The sequence below is a fragment of the Lytechinus variegatus genome, chromosome 4 (assembly GCF_018143015.1).
Source record: "Lytechinus variegatus isolate NC3 chromosome 4, Lvar_3.0, whole genome shotgun sequence".
In the NCBI taxonomy this organism is placed as follows: domain Eukaryota; kingdom Metazoa; phylum Echinodermata; class Echinoidea; order Temnopleuroida; family Toxopneustidae; genus Lytechinus; species Lytechinus variegatus.
This window is the reverse complement of record NC_054743.1, coordinates 48,502,305-48,517,258: the sequence shown is the minus strand read 5'-3', so window position 1 is coordinate 48,517,258 and position 14,954 is coordinate 48,502,305. Positions and strand designations below refer to the sequence as shown.

The 14,954-nt window shown below is 32.7% G+C and overlaps 1 protein-coding gene across 5 annotated transcripts in view; it reads left to right on the top strand.

Moving 5' to 3' along the window:
* LOC121414220 overlaps window positions 1-14,954 on the top strand; it is an 83,948-nt gene that overhangs the window by 41,491 nt on the left and 27,503 nt on the right. For 3 of the 5 annotated variants that reach the window (XM_041607321.1, XM_041607319.1, XM_041607320.1), the window contains exons 8-10: window positions 494-574; window positions 3,449-3,559; window positions 13,244-13,324. The exons of 1 other annotated variant lie outside the window; for it this stretch is intronic. In XM_041607321.1, coding sequence (XP_041463255.1) covers window positions 494-574; window positions 3,449-3,559; window positions 13,244-13,324 — 273 coding nt within the window. The remainder of the gene's footprint in view (window positions 1-493; window positions 575-3,448; window positions 3,560-13,243; window positions 13,325-14,954) is intronic. One more of the 5 variants, XM_041607322.1, reaches the window with a different exon arrangement.

The following is a 14,954-nucleotide window of genomic DNA, read 5'->3' as shown; positions in this document are numbered from 1 at the left end:
AAATTGGGATTCTGAAACCATTTGATGTGAGGAGCTATAACTCTGTGATTGGACCAATCTCTTAATAATTGACACAAATGTGCTTTGTAAAGATTATTGAAGCTAGCCTGTCTAAAATTGTTGAAAATGGAAATAAACGAAATGAAATGAAAAATATTGTTTATTTTTATAGAGTTGAATTTGCGCAATGCCCTTGTAAATTTTGATTAGTTCTTCTGGAATCCAGTTTATTTTGGAGAAGTTAGACTTATTATTGATTCGGTTCATATTATGTCTGGGCTGCTTTGATATTCGCGATATGGTAGTTTCTTTCGGCTCGCGGGTACCGCACTAGCCAGACCATGCTTCCGGGCAAGGTCTTCGAGCATAGTCGCGTTGCGGTCCCTTGAGCCTGTAGAAACAACCATACCTCTCATAGCACTCCATATATTTATATTATTATATATTGTTTCTCCCCCTACCGTTTAAAATGGTTTATGCTATGTTCCACAAGGAAATTGGGCATGGACCACCCGACGACGATGAAAATGTCGATGCTGGACCAGGAGATGGTGAAGATACACATCGGGCTTTGGTAAGGAGTGCATTTCATGCTTTAAAGGGGGAATGAACTGTGTGGTCTCTCATTGACTGTGTGTTATAAATACATAGTCTAAAAATATAGCTTTTGAGAGATCTACTAATGACTACTGAGAATAAATTGACCTATAATAATTGTATTTGTATATAGCAACTAAACGTTTTGAGAGGAAAGGTAAGTGTTTTGCTACTTGGTAACATAATTATTGCGGTATGGTAGTTGATAATAGCATGGTATCATTCAAGTGGGTCTATATTACTAGACTACACTAGTATAATGAATCAGGAAACTGGCCAGGTATGAGTAGTTGAGGACTCGAGATGGCGCTATTGGTTCGTATCTGCTTTAACACATGAAAAGGAAGTAATGAAGAATTTTGATTTAGTAGTGTTTAGGTTTAACAAGTCCAACCCGAGTAAGCCTGTGTCATTAATATCGTGTAGTTTCCTTTTGGTGTAGCAGTATCCGAGTTCTTATCTTAATTCCGTCCGTGTCAGCTCATTTCCAAGAATGTACGCAGATTTTTTTCTTTCCTGGGGGCAGGACCTGTAAACATTTTCAAAGACACTCGAAAGCGAGGGAGCAAAGCGACGGAGCCTGTCATTGGGGCGTTTACCTCCTTTTTAAATAAGAAATTGTAGGATTTTGTACACATTTTAGGCGAATATGTAAAAAAATTTAGTTAAAAATTGAGGCTTTCAAACTTTTTTTTTTTTTGGGGGGGGAGAAGGGGGCAACCGACTCCTGCTGCGTACGGTCATGATCAGATCTATGGTGTCCTGGTATGGAATGAAAGTGTTTTACTGGGTTATTCAAAGAAATCAATCAGCAGATACAGATCCTACTTCGGTGGCATAAAACATAAAATCTCCATCTACGCTTGTTTTTCAGGGCGATTTCTGATATTTGCATAATGTGCTTGTAGATTTTTGTAATTGACTTGGATTCATTATTCTCGTTTACAATGAGTAAGGCCATGCGTTTTAAGTTGGGCCCGCAAATAGGTGGTATCGTTACATTTGCACGACAAGCACAGAAATAATTAATGGTATAAAACTTGAAATACATGTGCTACATGGGTATATTTGGTATCATATTAAAGGGAATCTTTATACCAATTACTTAAAAGAAAAAGAAATACTTGAGATTACTTTGTTTACCAGTAATTAGCAATTATGTAACATCGATTGGCCATTTTTGCATGGTGGTAGACGAGGGGAGCATGACGAGGGGAGCATAAATTTTCATTTCATTAAGAAACTAAATGTGTAACATCACAGTACCTAAATATGTAATAGTTTTGGGGCTCACTAGCTTATTCTTCAATCATAAGTGGGTCAAATTTGAACATTTAAGTTTAAAGGGTACCTAATTAAGCTAATTAGTATAATTAATTGATGTAAAACATGAAATTAACATGATTGAAATTGTGACTGTCTGATGTATAGGAAATGAGGAGAGATAAAATACAGTTGTGGGTTACACCTTGAATAAAATTTAGAAGCTGCATAAATTTCAAAAAGAAAAGCACAAACTAATTAAAGGCTTCAGAGATAAATCAATCTATTGTGTTAATAATTATGACCTCATGGTTTCAATATTGACAGCATAGACCGATACTGATAACTTTGTGTCAGAATCTTTAGATATTACTCTGGTATCGTAATAGATATAAATACACCGTTTATGCAATTTTAATTAATGAAAACTTGTTTGTTGCAATAAAGTCCTCATCTGATTCTATTTACTTTTTTCTTAATGTTACATCACACTGCTTCTATAAATCAGTAAATGACACATATTTGGCTGGCACAAAAGTGTTCAGAGAATATTTTTCCAAATTATAAAAAAATTAAACAAAAAACTACTTGAGAATGAAACTGGTACAAAGATTAAACTAAACAGAGGCAAATGTACTCATAGAAATATGTTCTGTGCATAGACATTCAATTGACCCAGTACCAAGAGACCATGTCCTGCAGAATGTTGAGCAAGAGGGTACATTTAAAATATAACACTCTAAAATAACATAATCAAAGTATTTTTGCCAGGTGTCTGGATTTATTTATAACTTGTCAGTTGTTTTTGTTCACACTAATTTTAAATAAGCTAAACAATAATGAGAACTTTTCATTGTGCATTCACATCTTCCTATATTTATATGTTAAACCTGACTCTCAGAACTTTGTCAACCTGTGGTCCACCGGTCTTTGAGCCAAGAGGTGACAAATCCCACAATTTGAGTCAAATGAAATCATTTTTTATTCATAATAACCACAGTAAATATATCATAATATACTGGTTAGTGTTTGCAAGTGTATTTATGCAACTAAAGGCAAGGCTAATTAATATTTTAGGGGTAAATCAAGCATTGATACATATTTACCCGCAAAAATTGTGATGTGAAATTTGGTCTTAAAAGATGATTGCGCCCAGTTATTTTGGTAGAGTTATCCCCAACAAGTTATATATCACTGGAAAGGTCTCACTCTAAAGAATTGAAATATGCATGTTATTTCCCTATAGGGTGTAAAGTTTAACTGATTCTCAGATTTATTGGGAAGTATGTTTTTTTCACAGTTTTCCACATATTTTGACCTTTAACTTTTTATGACATTACCCTATGCCTTTTCTGATTCCATTTTTGAATTCCTCAGACAATTTCCTTTCAGAATATATATACTTTTATGGGTAAAGGATGTCAAACATAAGAAAAAATTACAACTGTATACAATGGTGCGATTTTCAAGGAAAATTTGAGTTGTAACGGAAATGGGCCCAACTCAAAACGCATGGCCCCAACAAGCTTACTGATGAAATAATTCAGAGAAACAAATTGATGAGCTTTTTTTTCATTGTGATGAGCAGATACATGGACATGATGGAGAACAACAGCAGGAAAACGATCCAGTGGAATCCCAAATTCATCGAAGTGAATTAACCCCAGAATGTCATGCTTCTCCATTTTCAATAAAGACGGTACGTTTATGAAAAGCTACATGAGCAAACATTCCGAATGAGTATTAAGAATTAGTGATTGCATGCTTATTAAAAAAAAACCTCTGCAATTCATTCTCAATATCTATATGCAAGTGTTTTTGAGACCACTGCTCTCGCTTCATATACTAGACTTAAGCCACGGGCATGGGATCGATACGTTGGTATATAGACGACACATTCGTGATACTCTAGGAGAAAGATACCTGCAAAACAACAAACTAACGTGGTTAAGAAAGGCAACATAGTTTACAAGATTTCTGACCGTTGCCCATGATCTGCCCCTTAACAACGGGCAGAGTACGTTAAATTTGGCTCAGATCCCCCTATGAATGCCTGCAAAAGGTTGCTTTGTGGGGTGATTGCGAACCTAGCCACACGCAGTCACACACCGTGTTCAGATTATCCCCAGCCTACCGGGAGACCCTCCGGAAGATCTGTGTGAGGCTGTGTGATTGTTTCACTCATTTAAAATTGTGATTTCAACTTCTTGAAGCTTCCCAGCTAACACAAGAACATTGACAAAATATCATAAAAATGTTTGGTCAAACATGAAAATCTTTTAGGCAAATGTCAAAATCATATGAAAATGTATGTTTTTTTATTACTATAAAACATTTTTCTAACGTTAAGCTGCAGCATAAAAAAAAACATTTTAAACATATTTTTATAATGTATTTCAATGATATTAATAAAATGTTGCAATGATATTCTTCTGATGCTTTAAATTATTGTTCTAAAAGCGCTTTTAATCATTTCTGAAACCATGCATTTTAATATAACCAAAAATAAAAAACATAATGTTGTTTACGTTTAATGTTTTTAAAATGTTATATTAATAATGCTAAGAAAATGCCGCAAAGATGATATTTTACTGATGTTTCAAGTGAATGTTTTCAAAATGTTTTACAAAATATTATTTGGTTTCAAGTTCATCTATTAAACTCTATCCCACAACCTGTATTAACTGATCCTATCCTATATCCTAAGCCTATTCCTATCCTAATCTTAAAGATTACGGTTAATAACAATTTTTCTATATCAACCTTGAAAATTCACCTATACGAATAATTTATTTAATGAAAATGATACGAAGAGCTCACTTGCAAAGAGGGTTAGGTCCATTTTTCATCAAATTTGATTTTTTTTTTTGGTTCCCAATGATTAGATTTATAGTAGCTCTTTATAGTCCAGGAAAATAAGGTTTGATCGCAAACAAATTGCATTACAATTAATTTGAGCACGATGCATTTACATGAAGTCACCAAAATGACATACTAAAAGTCCAGAAAAATCCATACAGTGGAAAGATGTCTTATTTGCATAAATCCAAAATGGCGGCTACCGTAAGGATTTTTTAAAATAATTATTGATAGTAGTACAAACATTGTTCTGATTATAGCACTTTCAAAAATTATGATAAAAGCATGAAACTTTCACCAGTGTTATATCTTACCATAGACTTCATTTTGAAAGCAAGATGCAAGTCAAATTATTACCTCCGCTGACCTCTAGAGGTCAATGACCTCTAAATATCAGAAAATTGATGTTTGGCATCATTAGTACATAATAAATATGGTTATAATGAACACAAAATGATTCAATATTGACTTTCAAGGTATCTTGCTATTTTAGAAAGAATTTGGTGGGTTATAAGTCTTGACCTTGGAGAGCTGGAAAAGGTCAATGACCTTAACATTTTAGAATATTGACACGTAGCATCTCTGATTTATGAACAGGCTTCTAGTGTAAAAAAATGCAATACAATTATATTGAGCACGGCACGATGCATTTCCTGAAGTCACCAAAACGACATACTAAAAATCCAGAAAAATCCATGCATTGGAACGGCGTCTTATTTGCATAAATCCAAAAGGGCGACTATCATGAAGACTTTTCATGATTATTTGTACAAGCACTGGCCTGATCATAGCACTTTTGAAAATCATTATTGAAGCATTGAACTTTCGTCAGTGTTATATCTTACCATATGCCTCATTTCAAAATTAGGATGCAATTCCGATTTGACCTCCTGATCTCTACAGGTCAAATACCTTAAGGTCAATGACCTCAACATATCAAAAAATTGATGTTTTGCATCATTAGCTCATGATAAAAATAGTAATAATGAAAATAAAATTATTCAATATTGACTTCCGAGGTAATCTGGTCTTTTAGAAGGATTTTGGTGGGCTATAAACTTTGACCTTTGAACACTGGAGAGCTAGAAAGGGTCAATGACCTTAACATTTTTTAATATTGACGCTAAGCATCACTGTTTTATGATAAACAGGCCTCAAGGTGTAAAAATTGCAATACTGTTTCTTTCAACACATTGCATCTCCATGAAGTCTCCAAAATGATATACCAAAAGTCCAGAAAAAATCAAAGTGGTGGAAAAGCGTCTTATTGGCATCAAAAGTGATCCAATATGATTAATCGTAGTAGTACAAACACTGGTCTGATCATAACACTAAAAAATATGATTAAAGCGTTAAACTTTCATCACTGTAATATTTTATCATAGGTTTCATTTTAAAAATCGAATGCAATTTAGAATTGAGCTGCGCTGAACTTTAGAGGCAATGACCTAAAGGATTATTGACGTCGGAATATCTAAAAAAAAAATTATGTTTTGCATAATAATTCTTAACTTATCAGGTCCCTTGATACATGAGAAAATTTGCGAGTATTAAAAGTTGTGACCTTTAACCCTGAAACTTTCAAAGGTCAATTTATTTAGAATATTAAACTTAACTAGTTTACTATCCAGCTTCTGCTGAATAGAACAACCCAGTACAAGATACACCAAATTGGATATCTTCCATGGGACCAGTCCAATGGAGACTTCACCTGGATATTGAAATTGAAGGAACAAAGAAGGGAAAGGCAGCACCCTTCGGTGACACCACTCTGAGTAAATGAAACATTTTGATCTGCCACCCAGATGTTAATTTAATCGTCTCGTCATGTCTACATAGGAAAAAGGATAAGATGTCAATATCTTAGATCTCGTCATGTCTACATCCTGTGTGAGAGATGATCAGATGGCAAGATCTTGTATCTCGCCATTTTTTACATCCTGTGGAAGAGATGATCAGATCTAAGATATTGTCATCTTATCCTTTTCCCTAAGAGTTGTAGACATGACGAGATCCCAGATCATGCCATCTGATCATCTCTCCCACAGGATATAGACATGACGAGATCCAAGATCTTGCCATCTGATCATCTCTTCTAAAAGATGTAGACATGACGAGATCACAGATCTTCTATACCTGATCATCTTTCCTACAGGATGTAGACAAGACTAGATCCAAGATTTCGTCATCTTATCTTTTTTATTTAAGATATGTAGACATGACGATATGATTATATGAACATCTTAAGCTTCCATACTTAAGAAAGGCTTGTCAGCCTGTTTAACAATGTGCTAAACAGTCCCATCTCCAAGAAATTTTGAGGAAGGATAAAGTAATTCCTCAAACATGGGAAAGATCCAAATGTACCTAGAAGCTACAGGCCAATCGCCCTTTTCTGATATCTCTACAAGCTACTTGAGCATCTCATCCTAAAAAAAATTGGTCCCATTATAGAACAGCATATCATATTCCTAACCAGGCTGATTTTTAATTTTGGAAATAATATACAGGCTAGGTTCTCATCCAGACTCAGTTCACTGAGGACTTCCGACTTAATACGGTAACTAACTAATGGGTGTAGAAAAGTTTGTTGAATTAGCAGCTGCATCTGATACTTTGGTCTACTCGTACAACTATACAAATCATTGATGACATTCATCTGACCAAAGTCATCAAACTTCTACTAGAAAACATACATCTCTTTATGGAGCTCAACAGGATGACCAGGAGGTAAAGAACTCAAAAGAACTGACTCTCTCAGGGTAGTGTTCTTGCTTGAGTCCAGTCTTCAAACCCAAAGACCAAGGTTAGCTGGTTTCATCCCCACAATCCTCATGCTTTGAGGAAACTCAAAACAACCCATGGTTTTAATTCCATTCCAGCACCGCGACCATGCAATATAATTATCTTGGTGTCAACCAAGTCAGTCACATTAAGAGTGAAGGGGGAAAGTGAGGATCCATAATAACCTTCTCCGAAACTGACAAAGTCCTCCACCAATACTCTGCTACAGAGTATGCATGTGCTGTATTGGACACGTCTACCTCTAGACAACACTTGTGGGACTATCACAAACTATCTAAAGCCAAAAAATATGAAGAGTCTGTATGTCTTGTCTGGTATTGCCCATCTGATATACGCAGATCAGTATCTATACCACAGAGCTCTCAGCGAAGATAGCGTCCATCAAATCTATGATGCCAAACTAGTTGAAAAAGCCTAAAATCTAAGAAACATATTTTTCATTTTGTCCAACCTCTGACAGAGTCACCATTATGCAAGTTAAGGGAAGAGAAGTGCAGTGCCAACCAGCAACGTGGGAAGCTGCATCTCCCTTCTAAAGAGCAACTACACCAGATTACAATCTAGATGGGAAAATTTGCAAGTCTCTCAGGAAGTGTACATAGATGATAATTGCAAAAAAATAATTGAGGCATTTCAGATATTATTTCAAAACCTCCCAATGCTCTAACCTCAGTCTAGCCAAAAAAGACCTGGGACACGTTTCATAAAGAGTTGCAAATATTGTAACGTTGCCATTATGACAACTATCATGGTAGCCTTGATTTTTGATTGGCTGCTGAACCGTAATGCCATGGTAGTTGCCATAATCATGATAATGGCAAAGTTACTCTTTATGAAACGTGCCCCTAGAGTTACAAACTTACAACTATACAGATGATAGTTTTGTTATTTTTAACTGATCACTTGAGTAAAGGTTGCAGATGACAACATTTGACTGCTGAGAAAAGTGAAAGGTCAATCACCTCAAAACATATCAACCAGTGATGCCGAGTACCAATATTTTTACATTTTAAGGTCAAATTTCTTTAGAGATCCTCAAATTTCAAACATAAGTTGATATAACATGATGCTAATCAAGAACTCTGGATGCAAAAAATCAATATTTTTAAGTCATTGGCCTTAAGGTCATTGTCCTCAAGAGGTCAAATCTGAATTTGAATTTGTAAATGAAGCCTATGGTAAGATATAACACTGGTGAAAGGTAAATGCTTTAATCATATTTTTTAAAGTGCTATGATCAGACAAGTGTTTGTACTACTATAAATAATCATTACTGAAAATTCTTGCGATGGCCGCCATTTTGGATTTATGCAAATAAGACGTCTTTCCACTACATGGATTTTAAAATACTATGAACTTTTGGGGACTTCAAAGGAATGCATTGCAGTAAAAAATTTCTTGTGCAATTTGTTTGAGGTTGACCCTCTAAATCAGTAAAATTTTCCTGGACTATAAAGCTAACAAATTTATCACTAATTTGGAATGAAATGTTGTTGCGTTAATTTTGATTGTACCAAATGATATAGCCAGAAGGTGTGACTTTTACAGCTCCCTGAAAGGGGTAGGCATCAATGTGCCAGCCCTTTTTTATGTAGCTGATAAAGAAAGACTAATCTTAACTAAGTAGTTGATAAGCGTAGATAAATGCAAACAATCTTTACTGTACTGTGTACACTAGATACGTTATACATACATGTATTAATCTACGAAAATGCATACAAAACGCGACATTTGTGAAATTTGAATAGTCAACTTTGATATCTTATGAATTTGTTAAACAGAATAAAACCAATTTAGAATTGCATCCTCATGATGTTAGTATATCAATAAAGTTTTCTGGAACATTTCAAGATAATTGCTCATTTTTTTTCTTAGATTTATGTAAAATCATGTATTTCCAAAATTTTCGATTTTGGGGAAAAATGACAAAAATGCAGTTTTCTAAGAAAAATCTCAGCCTAATTATCGATTTATCCCCTATGAATAGTTCCAAATTATAGGAAATTTATTTTTCTTTCATATGACACTAATTTTGAGGCAATTAAATGTTCATGTCAGAATCTATGTACGAAAATTCAAATTTTCTGAAAATTTGGCAGCCATTTTGGATTTATGCAAATTAGACGTCTTTCCACTACTGGGATTTTTCTGGACTTTTAGTATGTCATTTTGCGGACTTCAGGAAAATGCATTGTGGTAATAAAAATGCTATTGCTATTTGTTTGCGGTTGGCCCCCAAAATCAGTTATTTTTCCTGGACTATTAGATGATACCAAAGAAAAGTTGAAATTCCTATTTAAAAGTGATAAAAATGGCCAAAAAATCACTTTTTTTCAAAAGGGATTAGGTCTATTTCAGTTTAATTGCAAAAGGGATTAGGTCCACACCGATTTTTTTTTTAAAAGAATATTTTTAAAAATATGAATAAAGGAATATTTCTTTTATACCCAATTTTATGTGGTCATGGTAGGGAATCTTGAAAATTTAGTTTCGCACAAGAATATGCAATATAGGAGAATAAAAAAAAATTATTTCCTTGGAGTGAACCTAACCCCTTTTGCAATCAAACTCTTTTGAAGAGCTCATTTGTCAAAAGGGGTTAGGTCCTTTGTTCATAAATTTTATTGTTTTCTGTCTCAAAACCTCTAAATTTTTAGTTACGTTGATGAAAACAAAGAAAATTTGAAATTTACATGAAAAAGGAAAAAAAGGTGGCAAAGAAAAATTACATTTTTATTCAAAATAGATTGGATTAATTTCAGTTTACTTGAAAAAGGGCTTAGGTCCACAATGATCATTTTTAAAAGAATTCATAGAAAAAAATTGAAGACAGGTAGATTTCTTTTATACCCAGTTTTATGTTCACATGATAGGGTAGTACATCATGACAATTTAGTTTCTCATAAGAATATTGCAGTAAGTGAGAATAAAAAACATGGTTTTTCTCAGAATGGTCCAACGTGGACCGAAGCCCTTTTGCAACTAAACTCTTCATATGGTAATCAAGCAACATATTTTTCGGAAACTTTTGATGGTAAAAACAACTAAGTAAACATAATCAGCAGAAATTTGGGTCATTTACTATTCTCATGAATATTCATGACTACTACGTCATGTTCAGATCGCCAAACGTTTTCCCAACGTTGGCGTAATGTTTTCCCAACAATTATATTAGAACGTTATAACGTTATTATGATGTCATAAAAACATAAAAGATGGTTTTCCTCGACATGATAATTTCCAACTATAAATTCTGAAAATATCCCTATAATATTGTCAAAATATTTAATTATGACCTTTCTTGAACGTTTGATGTCATTTTAACTTATTGTAATAATATTTTTCAAAAATTTTTGTTTTCATCAGGTAATCAATATTTTCAAAATGAACTTTTTCTAGAACGTTTGATTGTGCCGTCATTACATTTTGCTAACATTGAAAATACGTTATCAAGATGTTTCTTTGATTTCTGAAAGAAATTATGAAAATGAGAAAAATGGTTTTGTTTAACATGAATTCTTATCTATAGGATTTTGAAAAAATAAAATAACAATTATTTGAAATGGTGTTCATTATATTACACTGTATCTTTTAAATTCTGTCTCGTGACCTTTCTAGAACGTTTGATGTTATTGAGGTAACATTCTTATAACATTTTAGAAGTATTTTGTTTCTGTAAAAACAAAAGAAAAATATAACCTTTCTACAACCATCAATGATATTATCATTAAATTCTGCTAGCGTTTTAAAATTGTATATTTTTATATCGGATGTTTTTACCGTAATATCAGAGTATGGTATTTTGTTTCTGAAGACAGGTATGACATAAAAACATCAAAATACCGGCGTTTGTTATAAATTTCATTTAGACTTTTGGGAAAACATCATAAAACTATTTCTTAATAAAAGTGTGTAATTATTTTTTAATAACAAATTTTCATATTTTTTAGAGAATTTTTGATGTTATTGTCACATCCAATGCATGACAGTATAAAGATGTTAGTTAAAAAATTTTTCATAAAACAAGGTTAAAATAATCTTTAAAAAGGACAAAATAAGGATGTTTCTGATAAATCTTTAAAACATTTTTCAAACATTATAAATACCGTTTCTAAGAAATAATTTAATAAAATAAGAATCTAGAAATATATTATAATGACATTTTGAAAATGTTTTATGTTATTGGCATTATATTCCAACAACATATTTTTATGTTTTTTCACAACATTATAAGAGCGATTTTATTAAAATGTATTTTTTCTGAAATATTGTCATATCATACAAACGTATTAAATAACACATTTCTCCTTTCTAGTGAAATATGAAGAACGAATAATATTATTGCTATAATGTTGAAAAAACCTTTAAAATATATATTTAGATCCTTTGTATCACTTTATAAACATAGTAAAGTTAAAAAGAAATTTTAAGATGTTATTATAAAGACAGTTATTGGTAAATATTAGAATTTTTTAATGTTTTTTTTCTTCTACTATTATAAGAACATATTTTCCTTACCTTTCTATAACGGCTGATGTTATTCATTGTTATAATATTCTAAAAACATTTTCTTTAATTTTAGTTTTTCATCAAATATATTCTCTCTAAAAAATGAAGTGCTAATTTAGCTCTTAAAGAGCGTGTATAGTGACTGCACTTCGGAGTGCTGATTTGTCTAGTTCAAATTTGAACTAGAGAAATCAGCACTCCGAAGTGCAGTCACTATACGCGCTCTTTAAGAGCTAAATTGGCACTTCGGTTTTTAGAGTGTACCCTTATAAAAATGTTAGTAAATATAATAAATTTCTGAAAAGAATTTAACAATCATATCATAAAAAACATCGGAAAATATGTTTAAAATACATGTAAAGTTTTTGAAAAATATTAGGAAAACATTTTTTTTTTCAAAAACGTCGAGTTAAAATAGTTTTCAAACATAGTTTCATAACATTTCAAGAACGTTTGATGTTATTGTCAGAATATTTTAACGTTTTAGAATGATAAGTTCACATCCAATTTATAATATTAACAAGATGTTAGTAAAATGTTATTTTAGTTCTCAAAAAATGTTAATATTACATCACAAAAACGATGTTTCTAATATACTTTTGGCAATTTTTGGAAAACATTTTTCAAAAATGGTTTGTTAAAACATTGTAGAATCATGGTTTCAATTTATCTTAAAAATGTTTAATTATTACTGTCATATTCTAACAACGTTTTTAAAATGCTATTGTAACATCCACGATATTACATTATAAAGATGTCAGTAAAATGTTACAGTGTTGAGTCTTAGAATATTATAATGATATCACAAAAACGTCAACATTAAAATGCTTCTGATACATTTTTGAAACATTTTTAGAGAACATCAGAAAAACACTTAAAAACAATGTTTTTTTGAAAATATTTCAAAAACATAGTTTAATAACATTTCATTAGCATTTGAATGGTCCATTTCTTTTACTGACATTGCTATTATTTTTAAAGCATTTAACCACCCATGCATGATTGTTCACATGAAAATATCATGTCATACTGGAAGAGGAATATTGTCTGGTCATGTTGACATACATTAATTTGCCTATAATCGAATATCTATATGGAATATTTTAACTTTTTAAGTTTCCAAGAACTTTTTTTGCCGAGTGTACATTATAATATAAATAAGAATGTCTCCCCTACCGTTTAAAATGGTTTATGCTACGTTCCATAATAGGAAATTGGGCATGGACCACCCAACGATGATGATAATGTCGATGCTAGACCAGGAGACGGTGCGAATACACACCAGGCTTTGGTAAGGAGTGCCTTTCATGCTTTCACATGAAAAGGAGGGAATGAGGGAATTTGATTAGTAGTCTTAAACATAGTTTTAACATTTCCAACCCGAGTTAGCCTGCCATATCGTTTAGCTTTCTTTTGGTGTAGCTCTGTCCGAGTTCTCATCTCAATTATCTCATTATCGAGAATGTACGCATTTTTTTCTTTCCTGGTGGCAGGACGTGTAAAAATTTTCGAAGACACTCGAAAGCGAGGAAGCAAAGCGACCGAGCCTGTCATTGGGGGCGTTTCCCACATTTTGTTAAATAAGAAATTGTAGGACTTAGTACACATTTTAGGTGAATATGTAACAATTTTTAGTAAAAAAATTGAGGTTTTCAAACTTTTTTGGGAGGGAGAAGGGGGAAACTGACTCCTGCTGCGTACGGTCATGATCATTACACACCTATGATGTCCTACTTTGGAAAGAAAATGTTTTACTGGGTTAATACAGAGAAATCAATCAGCAGATACAGATCCGACTTCGGTGGCATAAAACCTGAAATCAGCTCGGTGTAAAAATGGCAGTGGTAAAAATGGCAGAGGTTAAAAATGGCAAATGTAAAAATGGCAGACGTAAAATTGGCAAAGGTAAAAATGGCAAAGGTAAAAATGGCAGAGGTAAAAATGGCAAGGGTTAAATTGGCACAGGTAAAAATGGCAAAAGTAAAAACGGCAGAGGTATCAAAGCGGTTAAATGACAGAGGTTTATATGACCAGTCTTAAACCCCAATGCAAAGAAATCAAAAACTTTCTCCATGTACAGTAGATTAAATAAGAAATGTTCTGAGAAGAAAATTAGAATTATAATGTTGAACTAATAGAAACAGTCACATTTTAAAGCCATACTGTAGATCTTCTGCACCAAATTGATAACACTTGAGTCGGTATTTTTTCCCTTGACTTTCAGGCATGGCCTTCCCACGTCAAATTGCTCCTCTGATATTCAAATTTGAACCACACTTTGGATCCCAAGTATTGTATTTAATTCATTAAAGGGGAAATTCACCCTGACATAAACTTAAGTTTATTGTCAAAAATAGCAGAAAGTAATTACAACAATATTGGTGAGTGTTCTAGGGAATCCATCAAAGATTTAAAAAGCTATTAGAATTCAATATTTTAATGGTGACGTCATTTGCGAGCAGTTCTTCCCCATATATGGTGTAATAAGAAATATCAATGAAATGTTATTAAAAAAAATGAAAATGGTTTTTATTGTACCTCAAGTATATCAACATACAAATCATTTCACATCCGGTCCTGAAAGAATTTTTCAACAATCTTGACCCATTGATTAAAAAATTGAAGTATACATTTTGGTGCATAAAATACGGGGCAGCTGCTAGAATATGACGTCACAAATAAAAAAAACTAAGATTTATAATAACTTTCTTAATCTTCGATGGGTTTTCCTCAAACGTTCATATATATGTTTTTTTCTGCTATTTTTATAGTAAACCATTTTTCAGGGTGTACTTCTCCTTCAAAACAGGTCGATAAAAATGATAGCTAAAAATCACCTATGATTATTTTTACCTCTGCCATTATTACTTCTGCCAATTTTACCTCTGCCATTTTTACCTCTGCCATTTTTACCTGGCACC